The 22,152-nt window shown below is 43.3% G+C and overlaps 1 protein-coding gene across 6 annotated transcripts in view; it reads right to left on the reverse strand.

Annotated features, from left to right (window-relative positions):
- PML (promyelocytic leukemia) overlaps window positions 1–20,738 on the reverse strand; it is a 42,854-nt gene extending 22,116 nt beyond the window's left edge. For all 6 annotated transcript variants that reach the window (XM_032621095.1, XM_032621100.1, XM_032621099.1 and 3 more), the window contains exons 1-3: window positions 20,522–20,738; window positions 18,328–18,794; window positions 80–660 (exon numbers count right to left, since the gene is read on the reverse strand). In XM_032621095.1, the coding sequence (XP_032476986.1) occupies window positions 80–660; window positions 18,328–18,794; window positions 20,522–20,650 (1,177 nt within the window). In that variant the 5' untranslated portion in view covers window positions 20,651–20,738. The remainder of the gene's footprint in view (window positions 1–79; window positions 661–18,327; window positions 18,795–20,521) is intronic.
- Window positions 20,739–22,152: the final 1,414 nt, after the last annotated feature.

A 22,152-nucleotide genomic window follows, 5' to 3' on the forward strand; every position in this document is an offset into this window, starting at 1 on the left:
CTACCCCGCCTTTCCCAAGGGACAGTGGCAAGGCCCAAGCCCTTAAACGATAAACAGGCCAGCCATGAGGGTGGCTTACCTGTGCCCTGGGTGATACAAGAGGCGAGATCCTGCAGGCGCACCTTGAATTCGTCGAAGCTGTCCGTGCGCACAGCAGCTTGCAGGCTCTGGGGCTCCTCGTGGCGCAGCTGGTGGAGTGCCTCACGCAGGAAGCCGTGCATGTCCAGCACCTCCTGGTCGGAAGCATAGAGCCTCATCCTCTGCACAAGCATGCTGCCCGTACGGATGCGCTGCAGCACAGCATCCAGGCGGCCCAGTTGGCCTGCTATCTCTTGGTAATCACGCTGGTACCGTGCATTCACCCCCTCCAGCAGTTGACGCTCCAGCTCCAGCACGTGCTCCACCACCTGGCGCACGCGCGCGCGGATCAGCTCCTCGATGTCCGCGCGCACTTGGCCCAGCTGGCTGATGGCCGAGGTCATCTGCGCCTGCGCCGCGCCAAAGGCGCGGTCCTGCTCCTGCAGGTCCTGGGTCATGACGTCCAGCTCCTCCTGCCGCTGCTGGATCTCCGTCCTGATGTCGCACTTGAGCTCGCTGTGGCCCCTATCCAGGAGCGCACACGAGCAGCAAAGCGGCTTGGAGCAGCCTCGGCAGTAGATGCTGCGGACACATAGGGCTGGCCTGATTTAGGGCTCGCCTGCTTTTTTTCTCTTTATATTTGTTATTAAATTCCTCTTCAAAAATTACAAAACTTTGAATCATGGTATGTTTCTACGTTCGTGCTTTTCTCAATTCAGCGTTTGTGGTTATGGTGATAGTATCCAAACTACCAATAAAACGTATTAGAACATCAAAAGTTACTAAAGTAATAATAGCTAGCCTCCATCCGTGGAACAATGCAAAGACGTACAACAAGAAAGTGAATCATCTCTTCCCAGCCTTTCCGAATTTCCTTTCCTTTCCCCACCTCACCTCGGAGGCAACCAGGTGAGCACCCTGGGTGCATCCTTCACACCTCTCTCTATTCAAACAGCTTTACATAGATATGCAGATTATGGGGCTGCTAGCAGAATTCTAAAGACTTGATACATTTCATTCCACTTAATCCTCCGTAGAGTTTCTTAAGGGAGAATTACTGTTATCCTCATTTCACAGATAAAGAAACCAAGACATTCAGAGTTTAAATAATTGGCTCAAATATCTACAACACTTTTGGGCAGGTTGATGTTCTTAAAAACAAAAATATGAGCATGCTAAACCTTTGTAACTTCCTCCTTTAATTGAACTTTTGTTCAGGACACTCCTCTAGGTCTACAAGTATGGATCTGATGTATTCTCCTTAATAGCTTCTTTACATTCCAGATGGACCACACTGATTCATTCATCCTGTTAATGGACATTCCAGTGATTTCCTGTTTGTGCATTTCTCCCCAATATGCACAATGCTTTCTGTAGCCTAATGCATGCATCCTTTTGTTTCTATGAAATACATTACAAAATAATAGGATTGCTAGATCAAAGAGTATGTATATTTTTATCTATTTAATATATTTTAGCCAGCAGACACTTCCATAGCATTTACTATGTGTCAGACCCTATTATGAGCATTTGACAAATATCAACTCATTTAATCCTTCTAACAATCCTATGGAGTGGGGATTATTATTATCCCTATTTTAAGGATGGGGAAACTGAGCAAGAGGTACAATAACTTGTCCAAGGTCACACAATTAGTAAGCGGTAGAGTCCAGGTGCAAATTGTAGTAGGCAGAATAATGGCCCCCATCCAAGTACTAATTCCTGGAACCTGAATATGGTACCTTACATAAAAGAGACTTGACAGGTGTGATTACATTAAGGATCTTGAGATAGGGAGATTATCCTGGATTATCTGGGTAGACCCAATGTAAGCACAAGAGTCCTCATAAAGGAAAGAGGCAGGAGGCAGGAGAGTGAGAGAAGGGAGAGGTGATGATGGAAGTAGAGGTCACAGTGACACTACCCAGCTGGCTTTGAAGACGGAAGGGGATCATGAAATACAGAACGCAGGCAGCCTCTAGAAGCTGGAAAAGGCAAGACAATGGATTCTCCTCAAGAGCCTCCAGAAGGAACACAGCCCTACTGACGTCTTGATTTTAGCTCAATGAGACCCATTTCAGACTTCTGACCTCCAGAGGTACAAAACGATATATCTCTAATGGTTTAGGTCCCTAAATTGGTGGTAAATGTTACAGCAGCAACAGGGAACTAATATAAAAACCCAAGCAGCCTGGCTCAGAGTCCATGCTCTGAAACACTGCAGTGCTGCTTCTTCAAATATTACCAGGAAAAATATTAGTTACTTCCCTAGAAATACTGCTGTAATTTACTCTCACCAGGAATGAAAATAATAAGTTAGCTCACCTGAGGCCAGGAGAAAGGATTTTAGCTGGGGCCACTTCGGCTTGAATTACTGAGATCAACTTGTCCCAGAGAGCCTGCTGGCCGACCCAATTCTAAAATCTTGAAACCAGGTACTAAGTCCCTCAGCTTTGCCAGCTCTCAACCTTCCCAAGTCACCCAATGTGGTAAGGTCCCAGGGCTTGACCCTCCTGCTCAAACACAGGAGACTTATGCCACGCTAGCAAAGCTTTTCTGGAGACAGAGAAGTGTGTGGAAAGTGGGATGGGGGTTGCCACTGGGTCATGAGCCTGGAGCTCCTCCAGCCTCAGGAAATCGGATCTAAGTAACAGAGACCCACATCACCCAGAGGCAGGGCCAGTGGCTGTGGTAAGCGGCAGGTGGAACAGAGAAAAAAGCTGGGCAGATGTGGATCTGACCTCAGCTCTGTGCCCTTCCTTGGCAGGTCATTTAACCTCTCTGCACCTCAGTTTTCTTACCTGTAAAATAGGGATAATTCCTACCTCATATGGGAGTGCTGGAGAGGATCAAATGAGGTAAGCCCTACATGAATGTTTTTTTAGAAGACTATGATTATAATTGCCTGAAATATTAGTGCTCCCTAATTAGACACTACTAATGAGAAATGTTAAGCAATTATGAAAGGAAATGAATAACTCTACAGAGGGCAATTTGGCAGTATTCATCAAAATTACAAATGTATTTATCCTTTGACCCAGCACTCTCCCTTCTGGATATCTTTTCTGCAGCTCTATCTCCATACATAAAAAATAACATTTGTACAACGTAACACAGTCCATAATAGCAAAGAATAGAAACAACCTAAGTGCCCATCATAGGCAATGACTTACATAAATGACAATGCACCTGTACAATGGAGTACTATGAAGCTGAAAAAAACTGAGAAAGTTCATTATATGGAAAAATCTCTCTGGCAAAACAAGGATGATAATAGGAGTATTAGGAGGATTCGATGAGTTCATATATATAAAAGGTTAGAACAGTGACTACCATATAATGTGTTCAATTATGACAATGTATATTTTAAGTAAAAAAATCAAGGCGTAGAAGTGTATTATAGGGGACCTCTCCTGGTGGCGCAGTGGTTAAGAATCTGCCTGCCAAAGCAGGGGAGGACACAGGTTCGATCCCTGGGCCGGGAAGATCCCACATGCCGTGGAGCAACTAAGCCTGGGCGCCACAACTACTGAGCCTGCGTGCCACAACTACTAAAGCCCGTGCGCCCTAGAGCCCGCACACCACAACTACTGAAGCCTGTGTGCCTAGAGCCCATTCCCCACAACAAGAGAAGCCACTGCAATGAGATGCCCGCGCACCACAATGAAGAGTAGCCCCCGCTCGCCGCAACTAGAGAAAGCCCGCGTGCAGCAACGAAGACCCAATGCAGCCAAAAAACAACACAAAAGTGCATTATAGGATGCTGCTTTTTGTGTAAGAATGGAAAAAAATAAGAATATATTCATATTTGATTGCATTTGAATAAAGAAACCTTGAAAGGATACAAATTAATAAAAGTATTTACAGGATGGGACAGGGAAGAGGTGGAGTGAGGCATTTCACTGTATGCCTTTTAGGTTGCTCTCGCGTTTGAACCTTGTGAATGTATTGATATTACCTATGTTTTTAATTAAAGAACAGAATTCTAATAGATGTGGGCAATTAGATACGCTATAGAAATAAAGGGAGAACTAGAACCAGTTGTCATTTTCCTAGCTTTGGATCCATGGGAGAGGGGCTGAGACCGAGGTGAGTGACCCTTCCTTAGAAAGAGTGTTCCAGGCCTGGGAAGGGGACCCCTAGGGTGGCCTGGCTGGAGGGAGAGCAAGACTTGCTGGGGGGACCACAGTCTCTGCTGGGTCCTCTTCTTAAGCCCCTTCTGCCCCAAATGGGGTCTCCCCAGGGAAACCAGCCACCCCTGCCCCTCTGGATGGAAGGAGACAATTGGCTTCAGGTCTCTATTGAGGGGCCTGCATCAGACGCCCTGGGGTCCAAAGCCCCCAACTTTCTGATAAGACTGAGATGCAAACCCTGAATCAGAATGACCCATTGTGGGCCTGCACCCAAGACCAAGGATGACCTCCTTGGCCTACGGTTCCTTCACCCTCATTCAAAGGACACTTACTGAGCACCCACTGTGTGCTTGGCACTTTTCGGGGAGACAGAGGTGAGGTGGGCACCTACCCACAAGGAGCTCCATGACAAGGACCCAGACTTAACACAGACAGAGAGGTGTAGCTCTGGAAAGCAAAAGGGCACTTATTTGCTTCTGGAACACTCGAAAGAATGAACTAAAACACCACAGAATCAATAAGAAGTTGCTCAGCAAAGTGGCTGGATTGTACGAGAATTAAGAGAAGAAAACAGCTTAATTCTATTCCAGCAAAGCAAATGAAAAGACATATGGAAAAATTTTCCATGTTTTCATTCACAACAGCAATTTTAAAAATGCTAAAAAAAAAAAAAAAAAATACCTAGACATAATCCTAGCAAGAAATACATAGAACTTATATGGAGTAAATGACAAAAACCCACTAAGAGAGAAAGTCTAAAAACAGAAAATTGTATCAAGGTCCCGACTGGAGAGACTACATAGTATAATATTAATTTTCCTCAAGTTAATATAAAGGTTTAAAGCAATTTGAGCCAAATTAAGAATGAGATCTTAAAACTTAACCAACTGATTCTAAATTTCACATGATGAAAAAAAAGAAAAAAAGAAATATGAATAAATTTCACATGAAGGAGTAAACAGATCAAACAGCGAAGAAATTGTTTGAAAAATCAGCATAAGGAAGGGGATTTTCTCTGCCACTGACAACATTATAGAGCTACCATTATTAAAAGTGTATATACTAGTCTAATAGTCAAGAGAACAATCAGCACAACAGACCAGATAGTCCTGAGAGAGGCCCTGGCACCTATCAGAATGTAATATTTTATATAATAAAGAAATGTCCAAACTAATGGACATTAAAGGATTTTCAACAATTAGATCATGAAAACTGGCTACAGGGGGGGAAATAAATCAAGTTAGAGCTTTGCTTCATACACTACACCAAGATATATTTTTTGTTTTGTTTTGTTTTTTGGGTTTTTTTTGCGGTACGCGGGCCTCTCACGGTTGTGGCCTCTCCCGTTGCGGAGCACAGGCTCCGGACGCGCAGGCTCAGCGGCCGTGGCTCACGGGCCCAGCCGCTCCGCGGCATGTGGGATCTTCCCGGACCGGGGCACGAACCTGCGTCCCCCGCATCGGCAGGCGGACTCTCAACCACTACGCCACCAGGGAAGCGCCAACAAGATATATTTTTGATGAATCAGAGTTAAATATGAAAAATAACACCATGGAGATATAATAGTTGACTATTTACTCTCATGACGGTAAAGACCTTATAACCACTGAAGACGTGGAAGAAATCATACTATTAACAGGTGCAGCTGCATGAAAATTCAAAACTATTTTTTGGAAAGACGTTCATGACCTCCTATTATAAGAAAAGCGCACTTTGTGACGCTAAGTGTTGTTCATTGTTTTAGATGATTACAGAGACAGCAGGAAGGAAAGGAAAAAGTCTAGACTGATGGTAGTTACTTATCTCTTTCTCTTCCTCCCTCCCCCTTTTTATTTATTGAGATTTTCCAAAAGTTTCCGTAATCAATTCTAAACAAATGAGTTTGGACTTTAAATAGGAGGCAATGGGGAACGGTAAAAGAACATCCCCTCTAGGAATTACAACAAGCTCTTTCTCTTCTGCCTTGTGATATATTGTTTTGTTTATCCCTTTATGACTGTTCGGCGAATTGACTGCATGATTAATATTTTAATAGAAACCCCAACATGTTTCCTGGGTTCTCGGTCTTCCCATCCAAAAGCTGCCTGTGTCTAAACCACCATTCCAGAGGCCACGTGACAGCAGACAGGATATGGAGTTCTGGAGGCAGCCCGACCTAGGCCTGAATCTGAGCTCTTCCACAATTCCTAGCTATGAGGCCTTGAGTAAATTACTTTCTCTCTCTGAGTCTTAATTTCCCCATCTATACAATGGGCATAAGGATGCTCTCTCACAGACTGTTACAAAGACAAGGGGCTGGTGTATGTGAAGTGACCAGCACAGTGCCAGATACACATTGGACATTCTGGAGCTGTGAAAGAAGAGGGGGCATTAACCACATATGTACACGTGGCAGGGGAGAGCCCTGCTGCTGGTGGGTGAGCCTCTCAACCTCAGGCAGTAAGGAAACATCACCACTGAGTGTGGTCTCTGGGCTGTTCCCTTCCCAGTAGGGACATGCCGCCCTAGACCAGCCACACTTCCCAGTAGGACCAGAGCAGCATGGCACTTCTGCTGTACTAGGAAACAGGGTAACTCAGAATGCAGGAAGCAAAAATCCTATGAGAACAGGACTAGTGGAGGAGAGATGGCCCCAGAGCAAAACTCCAGGGCAGGGCCTGGCTTGCCTGAATGGTGACGGAAAAACTCTCCACTTCACTGCCCCCATCTCAACAAGGGTTGATGGGAGCTCTCACTTTGGTGGAGTATGGAAAGGAGTAGCCTCCTTTGGAAATTCAAATAATTAGCTAGAGGGTAATTAAAGGGATCCCTGTCAGTCATTTACACAGTAGTAATGGATGCATTTAATGAGGCTGGTTTCCTGCCATCTCCAGGGTGACACAGTTGAGGAAATAAGATTTCTGAAACCAGGAGAGGAGATGAGTAATTGTAGAGACTGGGATGCTCAAAGAGAGTGAAAGCATTATTCCTGTTGATCTCCCCTCCTCCAACTATTCATTAATTGAGAAGGTGGTGACAGAGATAGGAAAACCTGCCGTCTCAGAGAGGAAGATAACAGAAGTTAAGAGAAGCAGCAAAGAGGGGCTTCTCTGGTGGCGCAGTGGTTAAGAATCCGCCTGCCAATGCAGGGGACATGGGTTCGAGCCCTGGTCCAGGAAGATCCCACATGTCGCGGAGCAACTAAGTCCGTGCGCCACAACTACTGAGCCTGCACTCTAGAGACCACGAGCCACAACTACTGAGCCCACGCGCCGCAGCTACTGAAGCCTGCACACCTAGAGCCTGTGTTCCTCAACAGGAAAAGCCACCACAGTGAGAAGCCCGCGCACCACAACGAAGAGAAGCCCCCGCTCGCCGCAGCTAAAGCCCACAAGCAGCAACAAAGACCCAACACAAACAAAAGTAAATAAATAAAATAAATTTAAAAAAAAAAGAGAGAAGCGGCAAAGAAAGGAAAGCAGGAAGCCTTGTCTATTTCACACTATGGTCTTATGCTGGTCCCACACCCAAGAAAGAAGAGAAAGTTTGTAGTTTTCCTTCCCCACTCTTTTCTATGTAGGTCTCTGCTTTCAAGACTGGCACATCCATGGTGGACAGTGTTCTGCTGGGCCACGTCACTCATTCAGTAGGTAGCAGGTGCACTGCTGCATGGGTGCCCTGCCTCTCCTGCCCTCTCTATGGCAGTGAATGGCACTACTGTTCAAAGGTCACTCAAGCCAAAGATCAAGGGGAATTCCAGATTCCTCCCCTCTTCGACTGCTTCAACAATAACTCATTATTAAGTCTTGTTAAGGTCTACCGTCATTTACTTAAAAAAGATTACTGAGTACCAGCTAGGTACAGGTATGGGGCTAGAATGCAGAGATGATTAAGGTAGAATTCTGGTTCCTAAATCTGTCACATCAGTTCCCATTGATACTGCCTTTGTTCTTGCCCCAATTATGGCTTATCTCCTTTAGCACTGTCCCCTAATAGGCCTCCTTGCCTCTAGTCTCTCCAATCAGCCTTTCCCAGTGCCACCACATGGTATTTCTAAAATGTGATCATCTGGGAATTCCCTGGCGGTCCAGTGGTTAGGACTCCGTGCTTTCACTGCCAAGGGCCCTGGTCTGATCCCTGGTCGGGGAACTGAGATCCTACAAGCCGCGTGGAGCAGCCAAAAAAAAAAAAAAAAAAAAAAAAGTTATCATCACCATACACTGAGGTGACTGCAATGATGCCCCTTGGAAGTACAGTCAGAAGAGAATCAAGTGCAAGAAATATCTTAAATAACACATAAGTAATATGTTAATGCAGGCGATTCAATTTTTGAACAAAGTTAGATCACTTGGGCAAATTCACTGAGTTTTATAATAATGCACTATAATTATATAGTATTGGATATTAGTGAACATGAACACAATTTGGATTTACATGCCAGTAAATGTTGCAAGAGGACAAGGCAAAGTTTACATACAGTGATTACTTATTAATCTGATTAAGCTATTTCATTTAAATCCAACCTAATTTCAATAAATAAAACGGCAAAAGAGATGGAAATAGCTGAAACAATCAATTAACTAAAGCCATGAATAAGAAAAATGCTATTGGATATTAAGGTAACATTAACGTAATACTGTATTAAATAACATATGGTATAAACAGACAGCTCTTCTATTTAGTTGTACCTATCTCAAAATACCTCCCCAACTCTAACAGCTTTGGCAGAACAAATCCAAACTGTAAAACATGCCAAAGCGGGCTTCCCTGGTGGCGCAGTGGCTGAGAATCTGCCTGCCAATTCAGGGGACACGGGTTCGATCCTTGGTCCAGGAAGATCCCACACGTCGTGGAGCAACTAAGCCCATGTGCCACAACTACTGAGCCTGTGCTCTAGAGCCCGTGAGCCACAACTAGTGAGCCCACGTGCCACAACTACTCAAGCCTGTGCGCCTAGAGCCCGTGCTCCACAACAAGAGAAGCCACCGCAACGAGAAGCTCACGCACTGCAACGAAGAGTAGCCCCCGCTCGCCGCCAACTAGAGAAAGCCCACGCACAGCAACGAAGACCCAACACAGCCAAAAATTTAAAAATTAAATAAATAAATTTATTTTAAAATAAAAAGCCAAAGCAGGCATTTGTTACAAAATTCAATGACTATAAAGTTAATCATTAAATGTTAATAGAATCTGGTGACATAGGAAACAAGTTTGTGTCCTTATGTGACACAAACAATTTTGATATTCTCCAGAAGTACTTTTATTAAAATAGGTATAAAATGATTTTATGTAGCTCTGAGAATATACTGTGGTTCTGATCTCTGTTACTCATTCAATACTCACTAAATATTTAAGTTTCCCCCAAACTGTGGTAATACTCTTAAGATTACTAATAAGAAAAAAAATAAAATCAGAAATTAAAAACTGTAATACTAATGGTAATAGAGCAAGAGGAAAATGAGAAGGAAAGGAAGAGGAAGGAAGAGGAGGAGGGGTTATGTAAGAAAATTTCACTGAAACAAACAGAATTTTTAAACTAAAGGAGCAAGCCCGGTTTCAGAATAATTTGATACAATACGCTCCACACCAAGACAGCTTGGTTAAATTGATAAACTTAAGGAATGAAAAATATCTTTAGGCATTGAGACAGAAAAAGCAAATAAATTTGGCCTCAGGCCTCTCCTGGTAGACGTTTGATGCTGGAAGATAATACAGCAAAGTCTACAAAGCTCTAAAGGAAAGACGGTGACCAGGTATATTACACCCAGCCAAGATGTCATGCAAGCCTAACTGACAGACATTCTCAACACCACTCTAGGAATTCAGAACACAGAAGTCCTTCTTGAGAAAAACTGCTAATTGACAGCATCCGTCCAACCAAGAGCTGAATCAAAACAAAGAAGCCATGAAAAGTGGTGTTAAAGTGAAAGGACCAGTGCTGTGCGTTAGAGCCATTGTGACATGGAACCAAGACTACAAACATGGGAGTGGACCATCCTGATCTTTCACGGCAAAGACTTTGTTACTGTCTAAAATGGATTCATTTCATTAAAAACAAACTATAATGACTCCAGCCTCTTGATGCCTTAGTCATTTTTTTGCTTAATCTTAGAGAGGTCTTTTAGGAAATGTTTTAGGATGAAGAAATATTTCTTTGAAGTTTAGCAAGTCTAATTTTACTTTAGTATCTTTTTCTTTCATCAAAGTCAAGGAAAATTAAATTTAACATTGCTTAAATAGCATGCTTCCTTTGAATAAGCTAATTGTAAGGGAAGATACACTCTGAGCTTGAAACAAGTAACTTGTAGAATCCTTTTTTTTGCAACTCGGCCAGGTTGTTAGTTGAAAACTACCTGTATGTGGAGGCCGGCAGCACCAGGACAGACTCTGCAGAGTGCAGTCAGGAAATCCTGAGTCCTGTCCTGGCCCTGGCTCAGACAAGATCTCCTATTTGGGGATGAGCTCCCATTAATGTTTGGGCCTCTTGCAACAATTCTCTCTTCCTCAATAATCTTATAGGAGGGTCTGGGAAGTAAGGTAATAGCACAGGAAAAAACAACTCAAAAGACAGGAAAGTGCTTTATTGTGTTAAGAAGAGGTCAGATCCAACCAGAAGAGCCCATTCTCTGACAATATTGGAAAAGGTTTCAGTTTCCTATTGAAAGGCGCTGCCCAGGTACCAAGGGATCGGGAAGCGTCACTCAAGGCCGGTTTCAAGCCTGTCCCCTGCACTCTGGTTCCTGCCACCACTGCGTGATGTCCACCTCTGCCCTGAACCCTCCCCTGGGCTGCCCAGGATGCCTCTCCCCACCTGTTGCCAATCATTCCAACTTCTGGTCTTGGGATCTCTTTTCCCAGTTTATGATCTCATCATACGTCTCAAACTTGAATAATAGATCTTTCATTTTCCCCACTCAAGTGTAACTAAAGCTCTTACCGCTACAAGTTTTGATGGTCCTGGATTAATTCCCCTACCCCATCCAGCCAAGCTTTGGGATCTGACACCCCAACATGGGTCTCAGCTCCATCAATAGTCCTAAACCCCCATTACCCTTGGCTGCAAGGCACTCCCGAGCGTTCCCCAGCACATGTGATGAAAAGGCTGGCAGCCACCTTGACCTCCAGGTCAGGCAGGCCATGGCCGTGTGACACTGCCATGGCCGTGTGACACTCTGGCCTTCTCCCCATGCTGCCACCTCTGCATTCTTGCAGGCCTCACCCCTAATGTGGCTCCCTTTCCCCAGGTCCAGATTCTTTGCTTCAGTTCCGCTTGGGTCATATATCCAACAGTAAGGTGGTAAAATCTCAAATTCTTTACGGAATAGGGGAAAATGTAAATAAGCATGCAGCCAAAGAAAAAAAATCCTGGTCTCCTTGCTCCTAAACTTGCCCAGTTCAATCAAAGTACCAGAGTGCAGAAAGAGGATCTGAACATTATCCCACTCTCTGCCTTAGTACCACCAGTGGGTTTCCAACAGAGTCCCCGAAGGTCCATTCACACCGTGTTCTACAGGATACTCGCTGGTACAAGAGTAAACTGCAGGAAAACGGAGCAAACTGAGAACATTCTTTGTCCCGGAAATTGTAGGACAGAGTCCAAACTCCAACTCTCCCATGTTTGACCCTAGCTCACCCTTCCAGCCCCTGACCTCCTGCACAGCCTTTACTTGCAGTTCCTGAAATGCAGCAGACTTGCTGATGCCTCTGCCTTTGCACATGCTCCCTCCCCTTTCTGCTTCCTTACAGGCCAGGCTAAGTGTGACACCCCCTTGGAAGCTGCCATCCCCAGACAATCAAGGCTGGGCAGGTGGCCTTTTCTGAGATCACATGCCTGGTGCCAGCCTTCCTTCTTCCTTCTGCCCTTAAATAACTGAGCACACATGGGATGTCAGCCATCTGGTAAGGGAAAATATGAGGGAGAGGATGGTGTCTTATCACACTGTCCTAAGGGCTACTATTAGCACAGAGTGACGATGGTGAGCAGGCTTCCTTGAAGCACTTTACAGCCTTGATTGTTAACTGCAGATCTGGTTCCTCCACCAGACTGTGACCTCAGAGGGCCAGGGCTGTATCTGTCTGTATTTATACCCTAGCACCAAGCAGAGGGCTTGCTACATAGTAGGAATGTGGGCTGAAAGAATGGACTCCACAGGTGTGGTGATCAAATGCCAATGGCCCCAGGGAGGACACTCCCAGGGTGAGTTTGAAAGTTTAAAGCCACTTCTGATGCTGCTCCCCACTGTGAACCCTAAGTCAGCTCAATGTCAAAGGATGGAACGGTTTATGACTGACTTGTAACTTGCAGGAAGTTGTGGGTTATTTATGACACTGAGGTTTTGTGCAGAAGAAACGAGTTTTTCCAGTAACCACCGGTAGATTGTGAAACAACTGTGAATTGTGACTGTGTGCGTACAATTTTTAAGCAATACTGTCAGGTTTTTGAAGCCATCTACCATGCTCAAGGGAAAAGAATCCTGTCCTCTTGCTGGCTGGACCTCCTTGCCCCTTGTACCTTGCCGACTGTGGAGAAATCCACCCCCCACACTAGAGGTGAAGCACTCTGCAAGCTACCACCATCTGGGGCTCTGGGAGAGGCCCCATCCTCACTGCAGGGTAGGAGATGTAAACTGTGGTTTATACAGTTGCTGCCAGCCCCTATCAGCTACTAAGACTGTGCAGTCTAGATGTCCACATTTACATGTGAGCAGACAACACAGAACTACAGGACCTATAAAGAGAATCAGCAGGCAAAATGGGGACCAAACTGATTCCTGGCTCACACTGAAAAAAAGGGTAATATAGGAAACATAAACCTTCTAAAAATTATAAGTTTGTTTTTCAGGGAGATTTAAGAACATACACTGAGAAAACAAGAACAGGCTGACAAGAAAAAGCATCCTGAGAACACTGACCTTGTTTGGCAATTAAAAAAACATGATTGTAATTGGTCTCACGGATGGACCTAGAGACTGTCATACTGAGTGAAATAAGTCAGGCAGAGAAAGGTAAGTATCATATGATCTCACTTATATGTGGAATCTAAAAAAAATGATACAAATGAACTTATTTACAAAGTAGAAACAGAGTCACAGATGTAAAACACAAACTTAAGGGTTATGGGGGAAAGTGGGGGAGGAGGGATAAATAGGGAGATTGGGATTGACATATACACAGTACAATATGTAAAACAGATAACTAATAAGGACCTCCTGTATAGCACAGGGAACACTACTCAATACCCTGTAATGACCTGTATGGGAAAAGAATCTAAAAAAGAATGGATATATGTATATGTATAACTGATTCACTTTGCTGTACAGCAGAAACTAACACAACATTGTAAATCAACTCTACTCCAATAAAAAGTTCATTTAAAAAAAGCCACACACACACAAAAACAATAGTTATAAAAAGAAAAAATAAGCAAATGAACAGAAATCAATATATAAAAAAGTAGAAGAGAATTTCTTTGAGCTGAAGAAAGACTTGAATTTTCAGTTCAACAATGTCAGAGAGGATTACTGAAAAAAGAAAAGACCTATAGCTTGATCAATCATTTGCAAGAATAAAGAAAAATTATATAAACATCCTTAGCAAACAAAAACAGATTACCCACAGGGGCAAAATAATTAGATAATAATTAAATTTCTCATCTGCAGCACTGGAGGCCACAAATTTATGAAGCAATGTGTATATACTCCAAGATGAAAGATTTGTGATTGTGACCTCAGAATTTTTACACCTAGCTAAACTTTCCTTTAAATGTGACAGCAGAGAACTCCCTGGCGGTCCAGTGGTTAGGACTCCACGCTCTCATTGCTGAGGGTCCAGGTTTGATCCCTAGTCAGGGAACTAAAATCCCACAAGCTGCGTGGCATGGCCAAAAATAAAAATAAAAAATAAATTAAAAAATAAATGTGACAGCAAATGAAGGACATGCAAGTTAAGACAATCAAGATTCCAGAAAGTAAACTCTGAAAAGCAACCAAAAAAAATTACTTGAAGTATTCCAGCCAAATGGGAAATTAATAACATTAAATAATTGAAGAGGAAGATATGTTATAGAAAAAATTACTGTGAGCAATGAAACTAATTAAAATCTAAGATTATAGATAACAAGTGGGTTATAATGTGATGATGACACTTAATAACTGTCAAAAAAGGATGCTTAAAAAAAGGATGCTTAGAATAGAAAAGACATAAAATTTGGTAATATCTAGAACTAAAATTTCATGTTATTTCAACTATATCTGAATGTGGGAAGAGAAAGAGGGGAGAACAAAAAGTATGCTAAAAGTTTTATCTTATCTGGAAGAACAGTTGTAATCTACTCTTGATGGTGAGAGATACAGACACACACACACATGTGTGCGCGCGCGCGCGCGCGAGCACGCGTTCTAATATGTTTGTTAAAAATTTAAACCAGAATAGGAAGAGGAGAGATATATATGATATATCTCTACAAAGAATACACATTTAAAAAAAATCCTAGGAATATGCTAGTCCACAGAATATGGTCCAAGGCCCCAAAGAAAACATCAGTATAGTAGTCCCAGATATAACTCAAATACTAGGTGACCATACTGTAGAAATTAACATCAAATATTTAAATCAAACATCACAAGCCACCTGAAAATTTTAGAAAACTCCCTCCCCCAAACTCTTCTATCAAAGAAAAAATGTTTAAGAAAAGAATGAAATTATAGATATTTGAGAAATGACTGACTATGATTACACTACATCAAAGTTATGGGATGCAGCCAATGTCATACTCACAGGAGAATGTATTAAACAATAAGGATAACAAATAAATGAATTAAATGTTCAGTTAGATGATGAATAATGAGACACAAGTAGAAGAGAGAAAATAATGATGATAAAAACAAAATGATTAATTAGAAAAAAGGAAAACATTAATATCAGTAAGCCATAAAAGGAAAGACCAAAAAGCTAGTGCTTTGAAAAGATCACTAAAATAACCACAAATATACAACACTAGAAATAAGAAAGGGGACACAATTACAGGTATAGAGGGGATTTTTTATTTATAAAAGATAACTCAGGATGAACTAGAAAACATTCCAAACAACCTGATTCAAGATCCAAAAAAAAAAGGGGAAAAAACCCTACTCTTCAAAAAAGGTACCTGTATCAGATAGTTTTTCAAGAAACTTCTATAAGCTTGAATTGCTATGTTCTTTAAACTAGTCTACAGCAGAGAAATTCTCAGAGTAGCATTTTAACATTTATTGAGTATTTAATAGGTGCCAGGCACTATGCTAAGTAATTTATACATATCATCACGTTCAAAAAAGCTTGCAAACGCATTGAAAGAGTTGTCTTATCAAATGAATAAGAAAACTTGACAAGGAAATCATACATATTCATAAAATTTGATCACATTTATAAAAATAGATAAGAGCCTAAATAATAGGCTGAACAGTACTAAATGGAATCTAGCTAGAAATTAAAATAATAGTATATCATGACCAAACAGACTTTTTCCTCCCAGGACTTAAAGAATGGTTCAACATAAAGAAACCTATTGATATAATTCATCATACTGAAAGGTGAAAGGACATCTTCAGGGTCCAAAAGAACACCTATTCCTGAGTTAAAAATAAAACAAAATAACAGCAACAACAAAACTCTAAGAAAACGAGAAGTGGGAGGCAACTTTCTTAACGTGATTTTTAAAAGTCACCTAAGGAAATCAATAACAAGCACCATACTGAATAAGAAACTTTCTCATGAAAGATAGCTACAAGACAAAGTTGCCTTTTCTAACCACTGCTTCACATTATTCAATACTGTCCTGGCAGTTCTGGCCAATCCAATGAAACAAAGCTACAAAGAGGTAACATGTATAAATACTGGAAAGAAAAAAGGTTTCATTATTTGTAGGTGATACGACTGTTTACCTAGAAAATCCAAAACATCAACTGAAAATCTTACAAGAATAAAAGAGCCCAATAAGATGGCTAGATGTAATATAAATATACATAAATTAATAGCAGTAGTGAATGTTAATGATAACCAGTTAGAAAGTATAATGGAAAAAGATTCCATTCATAATATTATTACATATTATAAAGTTAGCTATAATTTAAAAGTTCAAGATGTTTGTGAATAAAACTATAAAACCCAAAGATATAACCAGAGATGAGGACAATTCTTCCAAGATTTAATGTCATCTCTGTCAAAATCTCAATGAATATGTAACTTCTGAAACTGCATGAATTGTAAGAGCAAAAGCAACTGTACAAATTATGAAAGTAAAATTATTTCTGAAAAAGAATGGGAATTCACCCTATCAAATATAAAGCTACAGAACTCCTTACAGTAGTAAGGATTAGCATAAGAATAGTTTGGTGCAGAACAGAGATTTACAAACATATTCATGACTACATGGACATTTAGTACAAGATTAAAAGGGCATTTCAGATCAAAGCAAGAGTGGAGTATTCATAAGCTACAAGGATATATTGTACAACATGGGGAATATAGCCAATATTTTATAATAACTATAAATGAAGTATAACCTTTAAAAATTGTGAATCACTATATTATACACCTGTAACAAAATATTGTACATCAACTATACTTCGATTTTAAAAAATGGGAAAAAAACAAAAAGAGTGAATTATTCAATAAAAGTTGTCGAGAGAACTGGCTTTCCATTTGGAGAGAAATGCAAAGCAAGGGTTCTTACCTTATACCACACACAAAAATAAATTCCATGGGAATGAAAATTTTTACTATAAAAACAAATTATTAAAATAGAGTATAAGTAAATATTTTCAACATTGGCATAGGAAAAATCTTTCCTAGGATGATCAAAGCCAGATACCATAAAGGAAGAGATTGAGGGATTGGACTACATAGAACTAAAAACTTAAAACACAACACCTCATATTCAATGAATGACAAAGGTCAACACAGGAAAAATATCTGCACTATAACAAGCTCTTACAATTAAAGACTAATTCCTAAAAGTAAACAAACAAACAAGCAAAGGACCTCAGGAGGCAATTTACAAATGAAGAAGCTCAATGGCCAAAAAACATATGAAAAGCCACGGGACCTCAACCTTAACAATAAACAAAGAAATCCAAATTCAAACAATAGTATCCGCTGTGGAGGAATCTGGTAGTACAGGTGGTAAATCTCCAAGCAGGAAGTAAGCAAGCCACAGTCAGTTTAGCAGGAATGGAGCTCTGTCTGAGTGTGCCCCCAACCGGCAAAGAATACTTTCACTTTGCAAGCAGATCCCCAAGAATCTTATACAAGCTATCTATGCGGGGGAGGGAGGATTAAAAGTTCACATAGGTATGCTACCTTTTTGCTTAAAGCGGGAAAAATAAGACCTGTAAGACTATATACTCCTACCTGTGTGTATATTCACAAACTCTGGAAACATTCAAAACTGGTAACCATGGTTAAACGCGGATGGGGGAGGGAGAAGTGGTGGGTATTAGGCAGATGGGGGACAGAGTGGAATGGAGACTTTGTTCTCTCTATAAATTTTGTTTGTAATTTTTTGCACCACATAAATGTATTATCTATCCAAAAAATCCTGAATTAAAATCCTGTGCTGTTTAGTAAAAATCATTAATATTGGACATGACATTTTTTTTTCTCATACAGACACTCCCAGGAAGTGCATTGTTCCGGTTTTGACTTTTCAGACAGAAACCAACTACCCACATCTCATCCTAGAATCCAGCTATACTGAGACTCCATGGCAATGCTTCTGGAAAATTCCACTATAAGACTTTCTAAAGGGCAGTTTGGCAACATGTATCGAAATGTAAAACTTTCATAACCCTTCACCTAGAAATGGCATTTCTAAAAATTTATCCTGAAGAAATGACTGGATATGGGTGAAAAGATGTTTCTGCAGCATTATTTCTTATAAGGGGAAATTGGAAACTACTGCTATCCATCCATTCGCACGGGACAGCATAAATTGCGGTCATCGCTATCGATGCTGCTGGTCTGTGGACCTTATTTTGAGTTGCAAGACGTTAGAAGCTCCTTGACCCACGTTGCCGGCTGTGAGACTTTGGATCTCTGCTCCCCGCAGCCTCTACCTCGCTCTTAGAAGCTTCACCCCACCCTGGGCAGGCCTGCTTACCTGGTCAGCATAGGGTCGCGGTGGTTAGGGTTGGAACAGAAGATGTTGTTGGACTTGCGCGTGCCATCCAGAAACTCCCGCGCCGACTGGCTGCGGAGTTCCGCCAGTGGCCGGGCCTCGTGCTTGAGGAACCACTGGTGCGCCTCGGTGCACTTGGCACAGAGGAGCTGCTCGCACTCGAAGCACCAGTAGTCGGCCGGCTCTTTGCAGCGGGTGCAAAAGGCCTGCGCGTCCACGATTTTCCGGTACACATGCAGGCGCCGCTGCAAGCTTTCGAAGAAGACGTTGTCCAAGGCCTGCGCATCAGGGCCTGGGGGCCAGGGCGCCTGGCAGATGGGGCACTGCCTGCATGGCTCCTCCAGGCATCCTGAACACAGCGTGTGCAGACAAGGCAGCAGCTTGGGGCACTTGGCTTCTGCCCGGCAGCCCTGGCAGTGCAAGAACTGGAACTCTTCCTCTGTGGCTTGCTGGGGGATCAGAGAGGGAGGTGAGATCTGAAGTCCCAGGAGTCCCCACCCAATGGACACCCGCCCCTATGGCTGGAGGCTCAGAGTGGGACTTCCTATGCCATACCAGGCTGTCATTGGATGATGCAAAACCCAGGCTTATCAGTACCCCAATCCTCCACTTACTCAGGCCTTCCCACTCTCACTCCACAATTTACTGAGCATCTACTTCTCCTAAGACACAGTACTAGGCCCTGAGATAAAAGGATGTATAGGACAAATCCCTGCCTTCAAGGAACTTAAGTTTCAAAATGAGATTCATTAAGTGTACATCATACAACCGCACATAAAGTACTTAATACACTTTGATACTTCCTCAGAAAGTTAAACATAGAACTACCATATGATCCAGCAATTCCACACCTAGCTATATACCCAAAAGAACTGGAAAGAAGTACCCAGATCCTTGGACACTCATTATTCTGTACACAGCATTATTCACAATAGCCAAAAGGTGGAAACGACCCCAGTGTCCATCAACAGATGAATGGATAAACAAAATGTGGTATATACACACAATGGAATATCATTCAGCCTTAAAAAGGATATTCTGACACGTGCTACAACATGAATGAACCTTGAAGACTTTATGCTAAGTAAGATCATGCAGAGACAAAGGGGCAAATATTGTAGGGATCCACTTATAGGAAATATCTAGACTAGGCAAATTCACAGAGAAAGTAGATTAGAGGTTACCAGCCACTGGGGGAAGAGGGGAATGAGGAGCTATTGCTTAAAGGGTACAGACTTTGTTTGGATAAAAAAATTCTGTAAATAGACAGCGGTGAGGGCTACACAACATTGTGAACGTCGTTAATGCCACTGAATTGTGTACACTTAGAAATGGAGAAAACATACATAATATATACATTTGATAACATTTTACCACCAGAAAAGTGCTTAATACAGTACCTGGCCCATGAGAAATATTCATAAATCTTAACCAGTATTGTTAATATTATTCTCAGGTGTAAATGCAAATAATGAAAGTTACTGCAATATGGTGTTATTTGTACTTTCATGAAGGACAGTAAAAAGGGCCTGGAAGAACGTAGAGCAACTGATCTAAGTAGTTCCTTTGGGGGTCGGGGGTGGCTAGGGAGTTTGTGCAGGAGAAGACTAATAAACCCCTAATAAACCCCTTGGGGATGGGGGTTAGGGAAGCAGGGTGCTCCAAGAAAAGGATCCAAGAAGCTTCCTAAAGGTGAGACCACGGGAACTCTGAGGCCTTAGCCAAGGCAAGACACCTCTCTCCCACTTTCTGATCTGGGAACTAGGGTTCTTGTTTTTCCACACCTGGGACATGTTGGGGGTTCCCAGGCCGGTGCAATATGGCTACTACTCTCCCTAACAGGTGGTCCTTCGTCTGAGGCAGGGGATAAGAGGCAGGTCCCAGCGTGGGGGCAGAAGAGTCCGGTCCGGGGTGCCACTGACCCTCAGCATCTTACCCCCCTGCTCGTGGAGAATCGCAGCCCAGAGAGGCCCCCCCCCACTAACTTATCCTCGTCCCATTTTCTACTTTCCGTGACCGCTACCCCAAACCGAGAAGGTCAGGACCTCATGCCTGGTCTTCCTTCTTTATGTCACTCTTTAAGGTGCTTGGCCAAGTTCCCCTGTCCCTCCCCACATCTCCCCCAACCAAAATCAACAAAGCCTGAACCCCATCTCCCCAAACGCAGTACTAGTACCTCTGTGGGGCTGTGGCTGGGCTCGTGGCCTTCGGAGAGGGACTCCGGGGGAGGCATGGTGGGGGCGTGGGTCGGTGCGGGGTCCTGCTGGGGCCCCGGAGATCCGGCGGGTTTAGGCTCCTGCTGCATGGAATCCAGCGCAGTTTCGATTCTCGGTTTTGATGCTGAAGGGCGGGAGAAGCTGAACCAGAGGCTTGCGCCTGACGTCTGAGCTCCCGAAGCGTCCAAAAGGGGAGGGGCCCCCAAGCGTCCGCCTCCCGAGAGGAAGTGAGACACTAGCTGTGGGCGGTTCTAGGGGCGGAGAAGTCGACTGTGGGTTCTGAAGACTCGCCTCGAGCAGGGAGGAGGGAGAGGGAGGAGAGGAGTAGCCGCACAGCTGGACAGTGTCAGAGCTGACCAGGAAGGAGGCAGCCCCCCGCCCTCGGTTTTGAAACATTCATTCATCTCACACTGGCACAGCTTTGTGCCAGCCCTCAGCTGGGAGCCGGAGACGCAGAGGTGAGCCACAGGTGGCTCCTACTTTGGAAGAACCCCAGGTCTAATGGAGGAGCAGGCCCCCAAAAGGAGATTTTCACACAGTATTGAGACTGGCTGGAAAGGAGATCCCTCAGCTGGGACATGAAGGAATGGTGGGAATTCGCCAGGGATTCAGAAATTGGAGGGACACTTTAAGCAGAGAGAACAGCACATGCAAAGGCATGGAGGTTTGAAACAGGAGAGGTTGTTTAGAAACTAGTTTTGAGAAAAAACAACTAGTTTTCAGTTTCAGTTTTGGTTATTTTCAGGTTTAAGAGGGGACCCATGAGTAATGTTGACCCAGGAGTGCGCTGGGGCAAGGTGATAGCTAAGCAGATGGACAAGTACTGTGGGCGATAGAGAGTCGGTGAAGGGTTTGGAAACGAGGAACAACATGATCTGTAGTGTATATTGGGACAGTCATTCTGACAACCTAGGGGCAGGTGGCCTGGTCTAGGATAGTGGCCATGGGATGTGGGGAGAGACCAGTGTCAGAGACACTAGGAGGACACTGAGTGGAGATGAGGGGAACAAGACGATGCCTTGTGTGACAGTTGGAAGGGCTGGTGAATCTGAGGCAGTAGGGAGTGGGGAGGGAATGGGAAGAGCTGGTGGGCAGGTATGAGAAGAGTGAGGAGAGACGCAGTGGTTAAGAATCCTCCTGCCAATGCAGGGGACAGGGGTTCGAGCCCTGGTCTGGGAACATCCCACATGCCACGGAGCAGCTAAGCCCATGTGCCACAACTACTAAAGCCCGCGCCTAGAGCCTGTGCTCTGGAACAAGAGAAGCCACCGCAATGAGAAGCTGGCGCACCGCAACGAAGAGTAGACCCCGCTCACCGCAACTAGAGAAAGCCCGTGCACAGCAACAAAGACTCAACGCAGCCAAAAATAAATAAATAAATTTATTTATTAAAAAAAAAAAATGAGGAGAGAGCAAGTTAGCTCTTGGCCAAAGGAGAAGCCCAGCTCCAAGCTGGTGAGGGGAGAAAGCACAACTCCAGGTGGCATCACTGGGCCAATACCCCTGTCTTCAAACTTCAAAGCATCCCAGTCATTGTGCTGACTCCCGTGTACCCATTTTGTGCTCAGTTCCAGTCCGGGACAGACTAGAG

The sequence above is a fragment of the Phocoena sinus genome, chromosome 2 (genome assembly GCF_008692025.1).
Source record: "Phocoena sinus isolate mPhoSin1 chromosome 2, mPhoSin1.pri, whole genome shotgun sequence".
In the NCBI taxonomy this organism is placed as follows: domain Eukaryota; kingdom Metazoa; phylum Chordata; class Mammalia; order Artiodactyla; family Phocoenidae; genus Phocoena; species Phocoena sinus.